Source organism: Pocillopora damicornis, chromosome 9 (assembly GCF_964200805.1).
Source record: "Pocillopora damicornis chromosome 9, jaPocDami1.2, whole genome shotgun sequence".
NCBI lineage: Eukaryota > Metazoa > Cnidaria > Anthozoa > Scleractinia > Pocilloporidae > Pocillopora > Pocillopora damicornis.
Window position 1 is genome coordinate 17,392,996 of NC_142678.1, and position 19,438 is coordinate 17,412,433.

Here is a 19,438-nt window from a genome sequence, read left to right on the forward strand (position 1 = left end):
CTTTTGTGTTCAGCATATAAAGGGGAATTCAATGTGATAGAGTATAGCTCAATAAGATTCCAAATTTTCAAAACCTACTAGCAGCTGGAGGAAAAATCCCTTGAATGGCTCAATTCCGTTTCTTGTTCAAAAAGTTAGGTTCATTTGTTGATGTTAGCATACCTACAGCAGTCTCTTGAAAATAAGGCTTTATGTGACAAAAACTCCTGCCATGGGAAAAGTTTGGTTGACCCTCATCTGTTGCTCTCAAATAGCAATCTGCTTGTCAAAATTCACCTTTTACTAAAACTTCAGTAACATAGCAGTACAGCCACTTTAATTTTGCAAAAGTTAAATGAAAAAAAAAAATTTGCTTTTTGTCTCTAAATATACACACATTTTATTGCACTATGTGGTTGCCAATTAAGCAAAATACATATCCTAAATTAAACAAGGCATAAAAATAATTCTGAACATAAGGCAATAATCAAAAAATGTTTTGAAATAAATTATTTACACCATTTTTGGTATGCAGTATTTACAAATGCTGAAGAATCTCATTGCATTCATACATCAGTGTATAAATTTGTAATTGTAGTAATAAAGATATTCTCACAATGGTCTGACACAAACAAATTTGTGTATTATAGTAAATTTCTAAGTTTCACAGAACTGTTTTAGAAATTGCATTTTTTTTTTTAATCATTTCATGATTATATCATCCTAATCTTGGTTGTTCAGAGACTAGATAACTCTATCCACTCAATAAATCACCACCCAATGAATAAGTATTTACAAAACATAATGTGGTGTCCACTGGATAGCAATTCACCCACTGGCTAAAGTTCTACAGCCTTCAAACAACCAGGTCCTAATCTACAATGCATAAACTTATGAATCACATACTCTTAACAGTTTCTTCAAGATATAAAGTAGTAATTAAGTAAAGAGAAAATTCTTCTCATGAATGCAAAACAGTAAAGGATCTTGGGCCTATAAACTGAGACCATCAAATACTTTCAATAACTATGTCTGAAACAGATAAATTGATAAAATCAAAATTTAACACCACTGATATATAGAATGATTGAAAAAAATGACTGAAAATGACCAAAGGGCAGAACTAAAATTTCAAAAAATCCAACCTGAATGATCACAACACTATTTTTTTTCTACACTTATTCTACACCTCTGCTATTACCCTCAGAAACCATTGCTACCCAATAGATTTTGTGAAAGCTTACTGTGTTATGGCCAGTTGCATTGGATGCCCACAGACATATGCTGACAATAAACTCATGTGAATTTACTAAGATACTGTGTTTGTTGACTGTGTTTCCTCCTCATGCTGGACTGGCTTATTCATTTCAGCAGAGTTGACATTCCTGATTTATTTCTGGTTTTAGTTTTCACAAGAGCCTAAGAGTTTAAAGGAATTTCTTGCTTCAGCAAATATTTGCCACTTTCGAGTTCACATTAATTCAACTTTCACTGCTTTTTAAGGTTCTTTGCACAGTGCCAAAATGGGAAGAAAAGTTTGGGAGTAGAGGGTGGTTTTGGATATTAAGTACATCTACAGACTCACACCTTGAAACAGAGGATGCCAAAGGGTTTTTATAACACAGCTAATAAATTCATCTAATCAAATTCAATTGCACGAGCATGCTTCATATTCCTATTGTGCATGCTCATGACGTCAGCAAACAAATCCCTTGAGAAAAAAAATTTTTCCATCGGATGGAAAATGTTATAAAACAATAGGTTCATACATCAGCTGTGCTAGGCCTCAAGCAACTCTTACACAACTTTCATGCTCTCCAAGCTTGCCGCATGTTTCATATCTTGATGAACGCATGCTGACATGTGAACCAATTGTTAAACATATGATACATGATTAAGCCCACATAGATTTACCCTTTAACTCCCAGAAGTGATCAACATGTAACTTCTCCCAATAATATCTAAACATCATCCAGCACACAGGTCATGAGAATACTCAAACTTAGACAGGTAGAAGTTGATATCTTGATCTATCACCAAATTCTTGGAACTAATTTACAAGGGAATGAGTTGAAGATAGAAGGGAGAATTGACAATCAGATTTTGGGAGTTAAAGGATTAAAGTACAAGTGATGCATGAATTTCTATAAAAATTCAAGTGTGAAACAGGATTAGGAGCCCCCTATGCTACCAATCAAACATTGAGTACTTGAATTTCCAGCATCTTAAGTGTCCACCCTTGAAAGGCCTTCAATAAAAATAAATTGAGGAAAACTCAGCATCTAGGACCAAAATCATGCAGCAGATTTAACATTCTGTACAAAATGCTTAAATTCAAATATTGCACGTGAGAGTTTGGCACAACAGATTCCAGAAGTTTCTCTCATCCTGCCTGAGGTAATCAAGGTAGGTAATGTGAGAAAGTGTTCGTGGAATACTGCATCTATAACTCTCATCAATGAGCACTGGTATAATTCGCTTCTCTTTGGCACCTGTGAAACAAAATAGATGAAACTGACTGTAAATATATGAAAATCATACATGTGAACTGTGGATAAAGAAATGAATATGAAAGTCATCTCACAGTTATGAACACTACTTAAGCAGTACGGAAAATAAGGCCTGAAAAATATTCAGGCCTACTTTATGTTGTGTGGTGCAAAATCACAGAACAGTTATCAAGCAATAATCCCTGTTTAGGTCCATATTTGCCCAACAATTATTTCCATCCAAATGAAACAAAGCCAGTGGAAAAAACTGAACTCGAATGCTACTCCAGAAAGTACAAAAAAATTAGTTGTCAATGAAAATGAAGGAAGGGTTATAAAATTAACATAATCCTTCCAGCGAGCTGGTATGTCGGCTGTTAGTGTCCTTGGCTTAGAGATTGTCCTAAAAATTTCATACCTGCCCTTAAAGCTTCACTTCTCAGCCAAATATTCATTTTTCAGACAATTTCCCTGTAGCAGACATTATTGGCCAAAATACCAGCCACCTGAAGTGGATTATTAACAACATATTCAGAAAGGAAAACCAAAAACTAAAGTTATCAGAGCAGCCAATTATTGATATAACAGTAAATTTCAGAGTCACTTTGTTATGACCTAAAACAGTACACAGTCACAATAATGAACATCAGAGAAAGCAAAGTCAGGATTATATCTAGTTTTTTATCTGACTGGCTCAGAAATGGAGGGAGTTCTATCTTCATATTGATCACAGAGTTTCACAACTCACAGATCTCAATAACAACAATATTTACTGAGTACCATACTGCCTTTTTTTGGTTACTCTTAGCTCTGAGAATTTTGTGCTAAATCACACAATTTATCCTAGTTAACATCATAATTGCTCTTCCTTCTTGTAATCTTTTTGTTTTAAAATGCAATTATCTTGAAAGGAAAAATTCTATTTGGTTCATTCTTAGGTGGGAAAGGGTTTACACCTATCGGTTGATGTTTGCTTTTACTATCAAAAATATTTAATTAACAAATCAATATTTTACTAACCTGGTGCAAGACTTGTGGCAATTTGTGCCTGGTATATGGCTCCTTGGCTATTTTCATAATTTTGCGACAGGATCACAATAAATTTGTTACATCTTCGCTCAATTGCCAAAGCAGTTGTTTCAAGATGAGAGCCAACTGGTAAAAAGTCCCGCTCAGGCCAACAGAGGTGTAGATTACGTTTATTTTCCATTTTCTTGACAAGTTTGTCCACAAAAGGTTTGTCTTCGTCAGCAAAGCAGACAAATGCATGATAAAAAGTTTTGACTATGAAAATAAAACACCACATCATTAACTGGGTATAACTATACTGAACTGGTGACTTTTGATGCCACTTCAAATTCTCCATGTATATCCCAAAGAAATACAATACAATTTGAAATGAGAATCTAGCAGTCCCTTAGAGGTCACTTTGAGCTTTTTTTCTACACATCCCTCTAAAATGTATCTCGCTTGTTGTGTAAACAGGGAAGATTTTGGAAGAGCAATATTTGAGTCAAATCAATGAATGTGAGGATCATACTAGTTACACACCTTGACGTTGAAAACATCTACAATGTAACATTTCACATGTTGAGATGATTATAAAAATTTACAACTTTGTATGTATTAGAGAAAGATGTTTTTTCATCTTGTCATGAGTGTGGGACAAAGAAAAAAGTCTGAGTCCTCATGAGGAATTGAACCTCAAACCTTTGGATTTCGTGCTCCAATACTCTACCACTGAGTCACAGAGACTCCGTGGTGGACGAGGTCTACTACAAAGTTTATATGACATGTGTCCTGCATACTGCTAGGATCAGCAATGCCGATAGTGTAATGTTTGTAGATAGAATAGGAGAGATGTTAAGTTTTAAGCTTAAAACTTACCATCTCTCTTATTTCTATCCACAAATTTATATGTACTCTCCGCCAAAAAATGGAGAAATTGCACTAAATTCTACAAAATTACGTCACAAAGATCACTGGATCATTGTTTAGTATAGCATAGTGAGTAAAATAAGGCGATTTGTATGTAAACCATAAACACAACTTTCCTCGCCTCTAACAAAAATAATCTTTTGACTTACCTGTCCTCTGTACAACATTGGTATCTACAAAAAAAGACAACAGACAAAAATGTACAGTTTGCAAAGATCAGATCAAAATTTTCATGGATGGCATTGAGGACATGAATCAAAAGAGCTCTTTGCCAATGTATACAAGTGTAGCGTATAAAAAATTCAAGCCTTGGGAGACAACAGATTGTAAATGTCAGTCATGCAACAATAGTTTTCACCTTATGCACATCATTTCATGAAAATTCATCACTAAAACTCAATGACACAAGATGTTTTCACGTACAAATTTCTTGAGATTTCATTGTTTTAGGAATACTTTCTTTCCGATCCACAATAATTCTCAACCCTAAAAGCAAGGCTTAGGGCTGAAATACCAACCTAAACACAAGCAAAAGGCCTTCTTCTATCTAATGACATAAATACGTACTGGTCAGATGCATTCGCTCTTGTATCTCCCTTGGAGTAAGTGTTGAATCTGAAAATACAGGAGTAAGCAGAATAAAAAACAGTAGGTGGATGATCAGGGAATTATTCTTTAGTAAAAAGGAAACTAAGCAATAAAACAATCATGTATTTTTTTTTTTAAGTATCTCAATTTTTTTCTTCGAGCAAGAGAGCCACAAATTTGCTCTCCCTAGAAAAGTAAGTGGTACTGAAAACGGTCTCCATTCTTTCTGCTACATTACAATACAAACTCTGCTGCTACAGAAACATGCTCTGTGGCATAGACTAGCATACTTTTTAAACAAAAAAAACTTTTAAATACAATTTGAAATTAAATGTCAATTAAATGAATGTGTAACAAGATTTAAAAGTATACAGAACCATCACTACAGTTTTGTGTTAAGGTATTTTACCTTAAATTACATTTTTTTAATAAATGGACAACAAACACACTACTATAGGGATAAATTTCTGTAATAATTGGAGATGTAATAAGTTTCAATTTTAAAGCAACACAAGGTGATATGAAAGACTCTGGACCTTTGAACCTATCTAGAACCAAGAGTCAGCTCAATCCTCATACAATGTTGGGTGTAGGAATTAAGCCCAGGTCACAGCCATGGGAGGAAAGTGCTCTCACCACTGTACCATCTCCACTCCCTTACACAGCATATAGTATTTAATATCTGGCATTTTATGACTTGAAATCAAATAATTCAGAATTGAACATGTAGTTAATGGAGATTACTCCATGGAAAGTACACAAGTATAATTTTTATTCATGAGTTGCAATGCATCAAAAAAATTAAATGAGTAAGTGCAGCAAATGAGTGAGTTTTTGATGCATGGCAATAAAAATTGTTCAAGCACTTTCCATAATATGATGTTTTTATTCCATACATACAAAGATTTTTTCTTAATAACCAACACATTTCAAAGATTGGACTGTGAAGCAGGGCTAAAAATTGGCGGTCGCACGGTCGCCAGTGGCGAGTTAAAACTGACCAGGCCCACCAAAAATTAAGGTTTGAACGCCTGATGTACTACTATACTACAGAATTTAGAAAAGTTGCGATGTAAATTATGCAAAATACAAAGTTAAAAATAGAACTCAATATGTGATTTAATTAGACTACCTTTCTCTTCGTTTCTTTGCCTGGACTCTAAGATCATCCATTTTAGTGAATTTCTAGTTCTGAAGTGGAAATTCCCAGCTGTTTTAACAGTGATTTCACAAGCGATCCATATTCACAGCTCATAGACACCATTTTGATTTTGTGATTGCCACACAACTCTGGATTTTTGTGTTCTTTCCTTTTAATTTATGCACCATTAAAAACCATGGGGCATTTATTCAAGTTTTTCATTTTAAACTAGAGGAAATCAAGGGCATCTTCATTTTGGGATGGGCCACTTGGAATTCAAGGAAACTGGCCCGACTGGCCACCAAGCACTGGAGTTAATTTTTAGCCCTGCTGAAGTATGATGGTTTACATCTCTGATTGACAAACAATGTGTAAATCTCAGCAGGTATGAAATAAGAATCAATGTTAGTATTTAATGCAAGTTATGTCCTCCATAACAATTTTATTCCCTACCTATATATGGCTGAAGGTCCTGTACTACATCTGGTCTGTCTATTTGCTGTAAAAGTGATACTAGTTCTGCAATTGTTCTTCTCCCTGTATCATATTTTATCATCAATTCTTTCACAGGTTCATGTGAACTTTCAAGATGCTTAATATCTTCATTTGTATATCCCATTTTTGCAGCCAATAACCGGTAATCATTTCCAAGTGGACATGATGGTTGCAAAAGAACAACCAACCGTTCGTGACCTTTCGTACACATATCTTTCAGGAGCTTTTCCTCAGTGGCTAGGGGTGTATCTCCATCTAACGGAAGAGCAACAGTATCACAGAGTGGAATATCATGATCAGATGGAAGATCAACATCACCTCTTTCAGGTGAAACAACATCATCTGCAGGCAACAAAAAACAATCTTAGTGTGAAACTCCACAGGAGAGCAGTGCATTGCTTTTTTAACTATTGATAAACACACCTAAAATGCTTTCTTGAAAGCTACAGCAACTAAATTTTGAATAAAGTGATGCCACATAAAAATAGCACATAGAACTTTTTGGAATACAAGTCATTGTCTATCTAAACTTGTTGGAGACATTTGAGCTTGAGAGATCAATTTCAAGAACTGGTAAATAACCTTGGAAGATACAAATTCCTTGTAAATTTGTACAGTCAAACCTCAACTGTCCAGACTTTTCTTTTATCCAGACTTGCTTTTCTGATCCCATTAGCTTTAAACATGTATATTCATAATTTTTATTACCGAGACTCTTGATTATCCAGATTATTAAATCTAGTCCCCATGAGTCTGGATAATTAAGTATGTAAATCAATGTGACATAAAAAGAGTACAAAGAACTTAAAGGACCAATTATCTAATTCTAAATCTGGGTCCTGGTGTTCAAAGGACAGATAATGCTATCCAATAGATATGTCCCTATCAAGTGAATAAGTGTAACAAAACATACTGCACTTTCCACTGGATAGAGATCTACATGTATACAATGGATAGCATCATCCACTGTTCAAACAACCTGGGCCTGGTGAAGACTTTCAAATGTGAGAGATAAACTGTTTGTACTCATAAATAACACAACATATGAGTTAAGCACACATTGTTCTCCAATACATGGATTATTAAGTAAGATACTTCAACATGACTTCAACAACTATTTAGAAGTTCACTAACCTAATACAGTTGAACCAACTGTATGGCCTGTGTCATCTGACTTGTTACTCTTACTGCTCTTTTCCTCTGACTGTCGTCCCCATGTGAAAAGTTTCTTAGCCTTGTCTTTGATTCTTTTACACTTACACTTCGCCTTGGTCTGTTCCATTCTACAATTTCAAAATGTCAAAAGTTAAAGGCGTAGAGCAATGCAAGGGGTGTAAATAGGAAGGGGTTCTGGGATGCCTTATTCCAACTGTGTCACTATCTTTGATTCCTTTTACTTTTGAATGATATACAGCGAGACTAATAAAAAGCATATCAAGATAAAAGAACTTAAACCCAACTATACAGCTATTTTGTAGACCTGTTCCAAGAGTTTGTTCAAAAAGTGCCAGTTGGGGTAAAGAGGCCATTTTAGACCCAATGACATACAGCTTGGTTTCCACTACAATTATCACACAATAGCCCCTTTGTTTGCAGGAGTCAATGAGAATCATGGTAACCGTAAACTGTCCCACTATCCCAACATGGCAGAGAGTACAAAATTCCTTTCTTAAAATAGCAGAAATCTGTTTTGATTTTATACTTCACTAATATTTCATTCCCATTTCTGCCAATAAATTTTAACTGTAAACATCATTTGTGATTTTGTAAAAAAGGTTGTGGTTATTCATCGTGGTGGATAACAATAAAAGCTAAGTTTTTTTGTTTGTTTCACCTGACTGAGAACTGAGTGAAACAGTAAGGATCGAAATGGACCAATCAGAGCTGTTGAAAAACAACTAATCACAGCAGAGCATCATGCTTATAAGATCACGCATGATCAGTCAACCTCATTGCCTGAAGAAGACCGCAGTATGCAGTTGCAATGTCGCAATCTATATCACATGTGAGTACATCATGAGACAAAAAAAAAAAACTTAGCTTTCATTTGTGATTGTTTGACAACAATTTGTTCCATCATTGGAGGTTTGTTTACTGTAGTTTCTAAGTTATAAGGCGTACTCGGCTATAAGACGCACCCCAAACTTAGCAACTTAGTCAAGCCAAGTTCTCATAAATTGAAAATTATGTAAAAATACTCAGTTATAAGATGCACCAAAAGGTTGTGAGTTAACAAAAGGATGTAATGGAACTGAGAACAATTATCCCTACACAACTGGTATGCAAACTCTTTTGTTAAAGTGAAAAAAAAAAGTGAAAAAGTCTCACATTTAATGATCTACATAAAAACCAAGAAAATTTCTCACCTGTAATGAGAAACATTAAACACATGCTTGTTTATTTCAGCCTTCCTGCTTAGGAAACATGCTTCTATTTCCAAATTAAATAATAAATATTCAATGACCCAATTTCATTCTATTAAACATCAACTGACTGATTTAAAACTCAGTTGCAAAACTAATTGATACATTCTCATCATAAACAGTCAAACTTAAACTCAAAGTTGAACTTCAACTTCTTGTTTGGTCGCAAATATGCCAAGCACTTGCCGTCACTCACATGACCTCAACTTCAAGTTGAAAATCATTGCTGAAGCCGAGGCATTCGACAAAAATTGTGAAATTGCCCATGAATACAGCATTTCAGAATCCATGGTGAGAAAATGATGCAACCAGCAACATGTCCTTTTTCTGGTGAGCTGCGGATGACAGCAAAGTGTGTATCCATGTAATGCTACCAACTGAAGGACCTGAGTTGGATATTATATTACTGAGCAGGTGCTGTTACGCACGTATGCAAATTTCTGTTTGTTTCCTTTTCTACAGAAGTTGATTAATGTTCTAAAAGCAGTGTTTTCTTTTTGATTCATTGGAATAAAGGATTGAATTCGACGCAATCTTCACTACACCTCAGACCAAAAAGCTCTGCTTTTTCTGCTTTTCCTCTCAACAGTTAGTGTCCTTTTCTTTTCTTTTTAACTGTAAGTTCTGCTAAAATTGTGATCTCAAGATTTTAATGTGCAAAAAATACTTGGCTATAGGACACACCTCAATTTTAGCATTAACTTTCCAAATAAGGACAGAATTTTCTTGGAAAAACCGTGCACCTTTTATCCGAGAAACTACAGTAACCTTACAGTTATATTTCAATCAATATTGCTTAATTTTTGTTAATAAACAACTAACTTTACTGACAATTTACAAACAGACAAAGACCTTAGTAACAGTAAGTTAACAAAATTGTACTCAACACGAAAGGGTTAAAGTTGAAGTACTTCCCATCTGCTTTACGCTGTCTGTACACTAATTAATAAACAGTTTGCATTCACAATGTATAGGACATTTCACACTATCTACCTACTAATCTCATTTAAGAAATACAAGAATGCCCCATCAAAATCTGGATAAACCCGACAACAAACCTTGAATTTGGTTTAAAAATCATGGTTAACTCCATATTAACATACAAATCGCTATTCAAAACATGCATAATTCCTGTTGAATGTTAAGCTTATGACCTTCACTGCAACGTTGAAATTCAGTTCCACAAGATTAACTAAAGCACTGTTTAAAAGTTTCACACACTTTAGTATCAGCTGTTTAAAAGTCGAACCTTTCAGAAGATAATTTTTTTCCACAGAGTGTTGCACAGTTCTTAAAATTTACATGAGAAGGTTAATCGTAACAGGCGACATCTCCGACTAGCAATGTTCCTTGGCCGAGTAATGCCAAAACATTTGGTGTACTGTCCGCTGCAATTTCGGGGGAAATACATTCAACCGTTGATACCAAGAAATACTTTCCGTTGCTTATAAATATACATTAAATTTCTGTTTCGAAGTTTAAAGTTCTTGTCCTAAGCTTTACAGCGACAAGGAAAAGGACAGGCCGATCGAAGACCAGACATAAATAATCTACGTTTCACTGTCACTGTATAAACTAAATCGGAATCATAAATTGTAGTTTTGATGCACAGCACGACAATTCAATTTCGACTGAGTTTTCTGACAAAAGATCTCTCCAAAACTTCCTAGACTTCCGTTCATTGTGTATCTACTTTAAGTGATCAATACCACAAACAAAATTGCAATGAGTTAATGCAAGGATGTAAGATAAGGAAACAACATGGCCGTCTAATGCGCTTTTACATATTTAGTGAAATTGTTTAAGTACTTAGAGAGAGTACTGTGGCTGTATTAGAATACACTAACTTACTTGAAGGACGTAGATGCGGCGAACCAAAAGAGCTTTGAGACCACACCAGACAGGCTTCAACAAAACTCAACGACAGGAATTTCCTAACATCACGTCCTTTTCCGTCAACATCACGTGTTGTTGTGACCGCATTACGTCAAAGGTCCAAAGCAAGGCCTAATTCCTGCTTCTTCTCGGAAAGAGCCTGGACACTTGTTATTTGAATAAGATGCCATTTCTGGCTGTAGAAACACCTATCTTTCGATGAATTAGCTTCTTTTTCTCACGCATTTTGATTGGTTCTTGTTAATGATCTATTACGGGACGAACGCATAGATGACGTCACCACCTACAACGTTTTGCTTTTTTTTTAATCATCAATTAAAAAATAGATTCCATGTGGTCGTAGGTCTGTCAAAATGTTGTAACAACAGAAAAGTAGCATACGAGGCGCAGCACTTATTTATTCTTACCACATTTTGATGCTATCTATGATTTATTTCTGAGCAGACGAATGGCAACATGGAATCCACATGCTAAATTTATATCAATTAGGCACATTTTTCTCTTTTGGGTTTTTCAAACCAAGACAAGCATGACCCAGATTCTTTTCCCCATTTTGAGTTTGCACCACCTCGAGAGAGAAGCAAATTGCCAGCAGTCCACGTTTAACAGAGGCTGCTTTTGCAAATTTTTGGGAAAACGTTCAAGTTCCTTCAAAGTGTATTGAAACTTCATGAGAGGATCCAGTGAGTGTAGTAGGATATTGCTGTCGTGATATCATTGTCTCAACATACATTGGTCTTGCAAACTGTGCTTAAATTTGATGTTGCCACTCAGTACTGGGAAGATGATTTTTGCCAAGTATGTGCCAGTGGCCTCTCAGAACCCATTCCCTGTATAAGTCTATTCTTTGGCGTATTATAGACCCTATCTCAATCATTCTTAACAAATTTGGTTACAAATATTTACCTGTAAATCTTCTAATTTTTTAATCATTACTTACCTTGATCTCCTTATCCCCTAATTCTTGAAAATGTTCAATACCTCTCCAGGAACTCTATTTGGAGTTCAACCTTACTATAGTCAATTGTGAAAATGCTATCACATTCAGCAGCAAAATCCCATCAACCCATTACTAGGAAGTAACTGCCCCTACTCTAGGCAAAAACCCCATCCTGGCCTCAGAATAGACTTGAAAAAAGCTTTGAAAGGCTGGAAACAAGAATTCTTTCTAACTTTAATACTTTCAGCTATTACACCAAACAAAGATAAAATGAAACAAAATCACTTTCCAATATTAAAAAAATTCATGGTTGTACACTACAAAAACTATAAGTTAATGTCAGATGTTACATTTTAAGAAAACTAGGACTTCACTTGCTAGGGTTATTTTTCATGTCATGTTATCAAATTTTAACACATTTCACACAAAACATGTCACACAGAAGTTAAAAATATAATTAAAAATTTACTTCTATAATACTTATTTACAATATCCTAGGCTCGTTGTCTACATTTCCAAAACCAAAAATGAGACTAACAGCATTGACAGGAAACTTTTTTATATTCTACATATTTGTTATATTTTTAAGTTGAACAAAGCCTCTTCAACAAGGGCCTAGGTCTTCTACAGCTAAGTGGCTGATAAAATGATTCCTAAAATTTCCACACAGACTGAAACTTTTTCCAGTTAAAGGATTATTTCAAACTCTAAACACATTTTACTGAAAATGTTTCTGGCTTCATTCTCTGTAGAGGGTTTGAATCCTATTTACAATTCTTCATATACATATAGGAAATGGTAACATCATCAAGAATCATTGTAACATCTACAGATACCTGTTAAAGGTCATTAAATAACCATATGAGAATAAGAGAGGTGGTTAATTTTGGATGCAGTAAAGAGATAGTGAAAGATATTTTTTCATCTGGCCATGAGCACAGGACATTTCTTTCACAATTATTACAGCATGATGAACAGATATCAGGTACTTTATAAACATTAGCCATGTAACAAATTCTTATCAAACTATGAAACTACCTGCACATTTTTAACTGAGATCAGATAAAATACTTTGTCAAAAATATTTATCATTAACTCCATATGTTATCACCATATAGATTTTCTCTTGAAGACTTGGCATCCTTAAACCAGAGTCAAATGAGGTCGAGAGCAAAGTCAGTAATTACAGTTTCAAAAGCATATTAGCCCATCACTTTTTTCCATTGTATGCACATCCATTGCTACAACCAAGTGCCTTAGTCAACAAATTCCAAAAATGCTGTCTTGCCTCTTTGCTTGTGTAGTCCAAGTGTGTGATGAACTTTAAAATTGTTGGTATTTCACAAGGTTTGTACAAAATTGGTATCAGATTGGTGTGCCTGACATCTGAGAAAAGGGAATTTTATAAGCACAACGCACATAGGACAAACTTGTTTCTAAAAATAACCAATGCACAAATCTCATTTTAAAAATGTGCTATAAATCAAAAGGTGTTGTTCTTATAAAATAGTTTTAATAAAACAGCTTGCTTTTAGTTTTGTTTAACAGAAAGCCACATGCTTTGTTGCCCTCCACTGTGAAGTACCACTGTCTATATCACAGTCATTTGCTTTCCTGATTGGCTGTGAATTTGCACCAATTTTAGCAGGGTTTCTTTTAATGTGTAAATCTCAGTATGTATAAAATAAATTATTTCTTTGTCAAAAGAAACATGCTATCTTCTTTCCCCTGAAACATTTTGCACCTTGGAACATCAAAGCACTGCAGCTTTGTCATCGCAACTTTATCTTCTTTAACTGTTAAACTCTTGAGGTGATTACCACCCTTAAATTATCAAAACTTAAATGTGACGTCTTGCAAATATGTAGGGGAATTCTTTTTAACTCCCAGAAGTAATTAACATTTAACTTCTCCCTATAATATCCATACATTAATCCATAAAAAGGTAATGAGAATATTTAAACTTATCATCTAGAAGTTGTGATCTTGATCTAACAACAAATTCGTGTTACTAAGTTACAAGGAAATGTGTAGCAGGTAGAGGGGGAAATTAACAGTCGTATCTTGGGAGTTAAAACCAAATCCTCTTGACTAATTGACAAAAAATAAATGGCATGTGCAAGAGAAAGTTACTCATCTGATAATGATCTTTCAAATACACTTTTTAGGTCAAGAAAAAATTAAACCTTATAACTCCCATGAGTGACCAAGACAGAATTTCTACTCACAGTATTGACACAAAATCAAGCAGACAAGTGATGAGAATTACGAAAAATATAAGTTAGGTAATCAGTAATTGATCCAATACCAAATTCTCTGAACTATCATCATAAGAACTGTATGGAAGATGATAAGGAGAATTACTAAATGATATCTTGGTCCAGTGAAAGGGTTAAGAAGTCACACAAGAGACACAAACCTGCTGACAAGCTTAGCGCAACGTTGGCTTGGAAATCAGCTCTTTCACATCTGTTAAAGTTCTCTGACAAGATAAGCAAGACTTTTCTGCAGTATTTCTCGATGGCCTGGGCCGCAGCTGCTGAAGGATCATTGCCACGCAAAAAATCCCGGTAATCAATACAAACTTTTAAGTTATAGGGTGGTCCCTCCAGTTTCTTGACAAGTTCATCAGCAAATGGTCTGTCAGGTTGGGCATATGCGATAAACACATCATATCTGTCAGACACTGACAAAAATAAATCCATTAATAGTGATAACAAGGGGATTCATTATTCCCTGGACCAATCATAATTTCAATCAAAAAAAAATTAAACCCTTAAACTATCATGATACTTTGAGGTGATGAAAGCTTTAAGGGAGATGACTTCCCTCCTCTAGATTATGTTCATTTCAACAATCTGCTGTCTCTAACATTTTTTTCCTGTTAAGAAGTTTAATCCAATTATGTGCCCCAACAAAAAGTTTATACCGACAAAGACAAGAAGTATCAAATTTCTTGAACTTACTGGTTTTAGGCTTTTCCGCTGAAATAAATAAGAAATTTCACATTAATTGACAATGACCACTTTGTGTGCAAATGATTTTTAATTAAAAAGAGGCTCAGTGCCTGAGGGACATTTGTAATTATTAATATCTGATAGTGAGCTAAGATTTGATGTAACTTTCTATGATGTGGATTTGAAGTCAATGGCTTGTGAGTTTGGTTTTGCATGTTAATATGTTTTTTAATTGATTTCTTTCACTCTATCTGTTTTGTTCATTGATCTTTGAGAGTTTAGCCTAAAAGCGGTAAGATTTTGTATTCAAGAATTTTCTTTTCAATCTGAGAACACATTTTAGCCCTTTGACCCTGTAGGAGTGACTAGCATCAAATTCAGCAGGTAATTAAGTGTTAACAACTGAGTTAAAAACATAAATTAGCCACCATAAAGGGCAAAAAAGCTGACGTTTCGAGCATTAGCCTTTCATCAGAGCGATAGACAAAGGGCTAATGCTTGAAAAGTCAGCTTTTTTGCCCTTTACGGTGGCTAATTTATGTTTTTTAACTCAGTTATTGACACTTAATTGCCTGCTATACTCTCCCACTGACACAGCACCACAGTTTCTTTAGAAACTTACCCCTTTATTCATTTAAAATCAAATTTATCCTGACAAAATCACCCCTGAATCACACATTAAGTTCACACAGAAAAGGCAATGATCACCAAACAAAGAAACTCTTGATTAGTAAACAAATTCTCCTTGTCAACACTTCAGGAAATGCAGAGAGAATAGTATGGAGAATATAGAGTATCAAGGGTTAACCCTTTAACTCCCAGAAGTGATTCACATGTAACTTCTCCCTACAATATCCAACCACTATCCAGCAAACAGGTAATGAGAATACTCAAATGTATCAGGTAGGAGTTGTTATCTTGATCTAACACCAAATTCTTGCAACTAATTTACAAGGGAATGTGTAGCAGCTAGAGGGGAGAATTAACAATCAGATCCTGGGAGTTAAAGGGCTAAAGTAAATATGAATTACAATCATTATCGCTTTTTTTTTTTTTTTTTTTTAAAGATGTATTCTTTTTATTTGATATCTGGTATTGGGGGCTATGTTCCAACAGACAAGAAATCAATAACTGAAACATTTTGATAAATAAATGAATATAAAAAGAGTTTACCAGCTTGTCCTTGCATCTTCTCGAATTCCAGCCTTTTCCTTTGCTCTACCTCTTCTCGAGTGGGTGTCTCCTCTAGCCCAAAAAAACACCAACAACAACAACTTTATTAGTCTCTTGAAAGTAAACTTGAGTAGAAGTATCCTGTGGAAAAGAAGATATTCATTTCTTCGCAGTTACAGATTACAGATTACAGCTGAGATGGATTTTGAGATTTCAAGGAGAAATAAAACCTTTTGCAAAATGTCTTTGAACATGCTAAAAATCTGATTGAGGATATCACTATTCTGCTTTCAGAGCCAAATGGAAGAACTCAGCCAACAATCATCTTTTTATTTTGTATATATTTAAGTGGTATAAATTTCAAAATTATGCTTGAACCTAAATATTATGCAATCACATTCTTATGAAGGGTACATAATGGACAACTAAGACTCCACACTGAAACTTTCCCTTCGTTAAAAAATGTGCCTTTTTTCTCATTTCCCTTTTATTTCATGCTGATGTCCACAATGATAATTTACATTCTCAGAAATTAAACAGAACTGTATGAGTGCAGGGACCAGATGGCTTTTTCTACACTTCTTATCATATACCACACAGCCCTAATCACAGCATCTTTCTTTATGGTTCTCTATAGGATTGTGTGAGGCATGTTATATGAGTCACATGTGAGAGCTCTTAGTCCTAAGATCTGATTGTTAATTCTCCTGCTTGCTCCTTCACATTTCCTTGTGAATCAGTTATGAGAATTGGGTGTTAAAACAAGACAACAATTTCTATCTGATAAGTTTGAGTATTCTCTCACTTGTTTGCTAGATAATGAAGGGATGTAATAAGGAGAAGTTACATGTTAATCATTTCTGGGGGTTAGAGGGATGATGGAGTTTCTCAATAACCTTAGGGTGGAGAAGCCTGAGGTTTTTAAGGTTCAAACATACTACAGAACAAGGTTCAGCAGTCCCAGGCATGATCTACCTCCAACAAAGAACTTGAGGTAGTCCTTTACTTAACCTTAAAAAGGTAAACACAGTGAACAGGGTGTTGTTTTAAAGGTCTTGATTAGCCCCAAAGCAGGATACCCTTCTGGTAAGTCTGTAATAAAGCGTCATTCTGGCATTGTACAGTCTAATCGATTTAATAGCGTGTATTGTTCCAGACATAATTTAGAAGCTTGCATGTACCAATAACCACGATGTATTTGAAAGGCTAAAAATATGATAAAAGGTTGCATTTTTTTCCTGGGTTGTAAAGATCTTGATCAAAAGCACAAGATTATCCAGTTTACAGTGTACTAAGGAAGCGATAAATCTGTGTCCTGATCAATTCACTTCCTCTAAACTTGTTCAAATTTAGCAGATGTCGACATTTCGATATTTTTACGTGCAAACTCCAAGACACATCTCTGGTGTCCTTTCTAATACTTAGAAAGAGAAAAAACCCGGTCAACTGTTGCTTATTTTCAAACTAACTTAACCTAAAAGGACAGAATTCGGTGAAATCTGAACTATCTCCGAGCAATGACAAACGAACCGTAATTATAGTGAAGGTAACCCATGGCATCGGCGTACGAAAGTTCAGAGTGTATTGTAGGGTGGAATTGGGTTACGATATAAAAACTGAAATAAAATCTGTAGTTTCGTGCGGCGCTCCGTAGTTGCTTCACCAAATATATCTCGTTAAACATATAGTGTATCGAATCAAATCACTAAACTCGAAGTGTTTAAGTTGATTCATAAAGGAGTTCTCCTCTTTAGCCTTACCTACGTATTTTTCGAGGTCTGTAACCAAATCGATCCTCTCCATTTCTTCTAGAAACGTTAACAACTCTGAGATGGGCTTTCCCTTGCTCTCATAATCAGAAATCAACTCTTTCACAGGGTTATTCAAACATTCGTAATACAAGATTGTTTCCTGTGTATAACCCATCTTGTCAGCCAAAGTCTTCCAATCTCTTCCAGGAGCCGGTGGTAACAGAAGTTTATATATTAGAAAATGAGCTTCGTAGCTCAAATCTTTCACCAACTTTTCACCGCTCATGATTCCAATCAGTGGAGACAAACTCAGTCCATCCACAGCTCACTGAAATGGCAGAAGCGCCATTGCAGGGATCGTTAGGTAAATTAGAAAATGCCACGCGCGATTACGCACTTCGCGAATGTGTTACTTCGCGTGGGGTCTGCGCATCGTATGTGTTTGCCGTTTACTTCCCCTTCCTGTGCTCTTTAGGAGCGAACTTCCTTAACCAACAACAGGAAGCCACAAAACAAAACGGAAGGCTGAGACTTTTTAAAGAATCGCCTGCCCCAGTGATCTAGAAACTACTGAATTCAGCTCCAGATCTTTCTAATCCAAGGTGAAAGGTGAAAGTAAAAGCTCATCGAGATCCTGGGATCTCCGAGATGCATTCGAAATTCGATTGATAAAGAAGAAAAATTTGTCTTCAATATCAGAGGCTATGAAGAATAAAAAACTTTAAAACCTCAATTGTGACCTTTTAACATGTCTCCATCCCATTTCGGGTAAACAAAAGGATATTTAGTGTTACTGAGGGGCTTTTCAGCTATCAAACTCGCCCGGCTCAGAACACAACTAAGAAGAAATCCAATCAAGGTAATTTAATCTACAAACAATATTTTAACGGAAGCGTTCAAGTTTACACAAATTCTTATTCTTTGCACTGTGAATTCAAACTATTTGGTGTCCAGTGATCCTATTTGACAGTCATATCCGGGCTCTTACTAGGAGTGGAAGGCAGGTTATAATTTAAGAGAAATGTAGTTCCTCAACATATGACTTAACATCGGAGTTGTGGGGGAGGCCCCAAACTAATTCCCCTCTCTCTCCCCCCAGGGGTAAGCTAAATTGTTCTACCATAACCTTTTCTTGAGACAGAGTCAAAGAGAGAGTGGGAAGCGTAACATTTACCTCAGGGGCCTTCCTTGGCCTTACCTTCGACCCCACCCCTCTGCCAAACACGGAAAAGTAGTAGCTCATCACCTTCATGTTCAAATTAATTTTTTTTCGAGTTGAGTGGTTCCATTCCTACCTATCCTCTCGTTACCAGAAGACTGTGATTGGTCAAGCCTCTTCTCCTGCGCGGAAGGTTTCCGTTGGTGTTCCTCAGGGGTCTATTCTCGGTCCATTACTATTTGCCATTTACATCAACGATCTACCCAAGGTCCTTCGGAACACTACGGTCACCTTATTCGCTGATGACACTGCTATCTACTGCTCTTCTCAATCAGCCCGTGACCTACAGACCATGTTGAATCAGGATCTGGACAGGCTAGCTCAGTGGCTCTACGAGCATAAACTTACACTAAATATCTCGAAGTCTAAATTCATGCTCATTGGCGGTCCAAGGAAACTTAACACCTTAGAAGAATTCACATTAACAATCAAGGAGAAGGAGTTAGACA

The 19,438-nt window shown here is 35.6% G+C and overlaps 2 protein-coding genes across 6 annotated transcripts; both read right to left on the minus strand.

The window, feature by feature from the left end:
* Positions 1-353: 353 nt before the first annotated feature.
* Positions 354-11,198, minus strand: LOC113672563 (myeloid differentiation primary response protein MyD88). Of its 4 annotated transcripts, none has more exons than XM_089181344.1 (8): positions 10,905-11,028; positions 8,997-9,388; positions 7,765-7,913; positions 6,589-6,972; positions 4,974-5,021; positions 4,556-4,579; positions 3,489-3,752; positions 354-2,471 (listed from the first exon to the last, which is right to left on the minus strand). In XM_089181344.1, exons 3-8 carry the CDS (start codon positions 7,910-7,912, stop codon positions 2,314-2,316), a joined length of 1,026 nt encoding a protein of 341 aa, XP_089037470.1. In that variant the 5' UTR covers position 7,913; positions 8,997-9,388; positions 10,905-11,028; the 3' UTR covers positions 354-2,313. The 4 variants fall into 4 exon arrangements, with proteins under 4 accessions (XP_089037470.1, XP_089037471.1, XP_027044664.2 ...); XM_089181345.1 differs by having other exon boundaries at positions 8,997-9,060; positions 10,905-11,024; XM_027188863.2 differs by lacking the exon at positions 8,997-9,388 and having other exon boundaries at positions 10,905-11,198.
* A 905-nt stretch (positions 11,199-12,103) lies between these two features.
* Positions 12,104-18,635, minus strand: LOC113672565 (myeloid differentiation primary response protein MyD88). Of its 2 annotated transcripts, XM_027188868.2 has the most exons (5): positions 17,780-18,635; positions 16,020-16,091; positions 14,856-14,873; positions 14,309-14,575; positions 12,104-13,275 (listed from the first exon to the last, which is right to left on the minus strand). In XM_027188868.2, exons 1-5 carry the CDS (start codon positions 18,054-18,056, stop codon positions 13,100-13,102), a joined length of 810 nt encoding a protein of 269 aa, XP_027044669.1. In that variant the 5' UTR covers positions 18,057-18,635; the 3' UTR covers positions 12,104-13,099. The 2 variants fall into 2 exon arrangements, with proteins under 2 accessions (XP_027044669.1, XP_089037472.1); XM_089181346.1 differs by lacking the exon at positions 14,856-14,873 and having other exon boundaries at positions 17,780-18,626.
* Between the last annotated feature and the right edge of the window lie 803 nt (positions 18,636-19,438).

Coding starts and splice junctions, on each gene's coding strand:
- LOC113672563 (XM_027188863.2), bottom strand. CDS start 7,912: ATGGAACAGACCAAGGCGAAGTGTAAGTGTAAAAGAATCAAAGACAAG. Junction 6,973..7,764: donor AGTTGGTTCAACTGTATTAG/GTTAGTGAACTT, acceptor TGTTGCCTGCAG/ATGATGTTGTTTCACCTGAA. Junction 3,753..4,555: donor CAATGTTGTACAGAGGACAG/GTAAGTCAAAAG, acceptor TTATTTTCATAG/TCAAAACTTTTTATCATGCA.
- LOC113672565 (XM_027188868.2), bottom strand. CDS start 18,056: ATGAGCGGTGAAAAGTTGGTGAAAGATTTGAGCTACGAAGCTCATTTT. Junction 16,092..17,779: donor AGACCTCGAAAAATACGTAG/GTAAGGCTAAAG, acceptor TTTTTGGGCTAG/AGGAGACACCCACTCGAGAA. Junction 13,276..14,308: donor TGCGCTAAGCTTGTCAGCAG/GTTTGTGTCTCT, acceptor CCCTTTTCTCAG/ATGTCAGGCACACCAATCTG.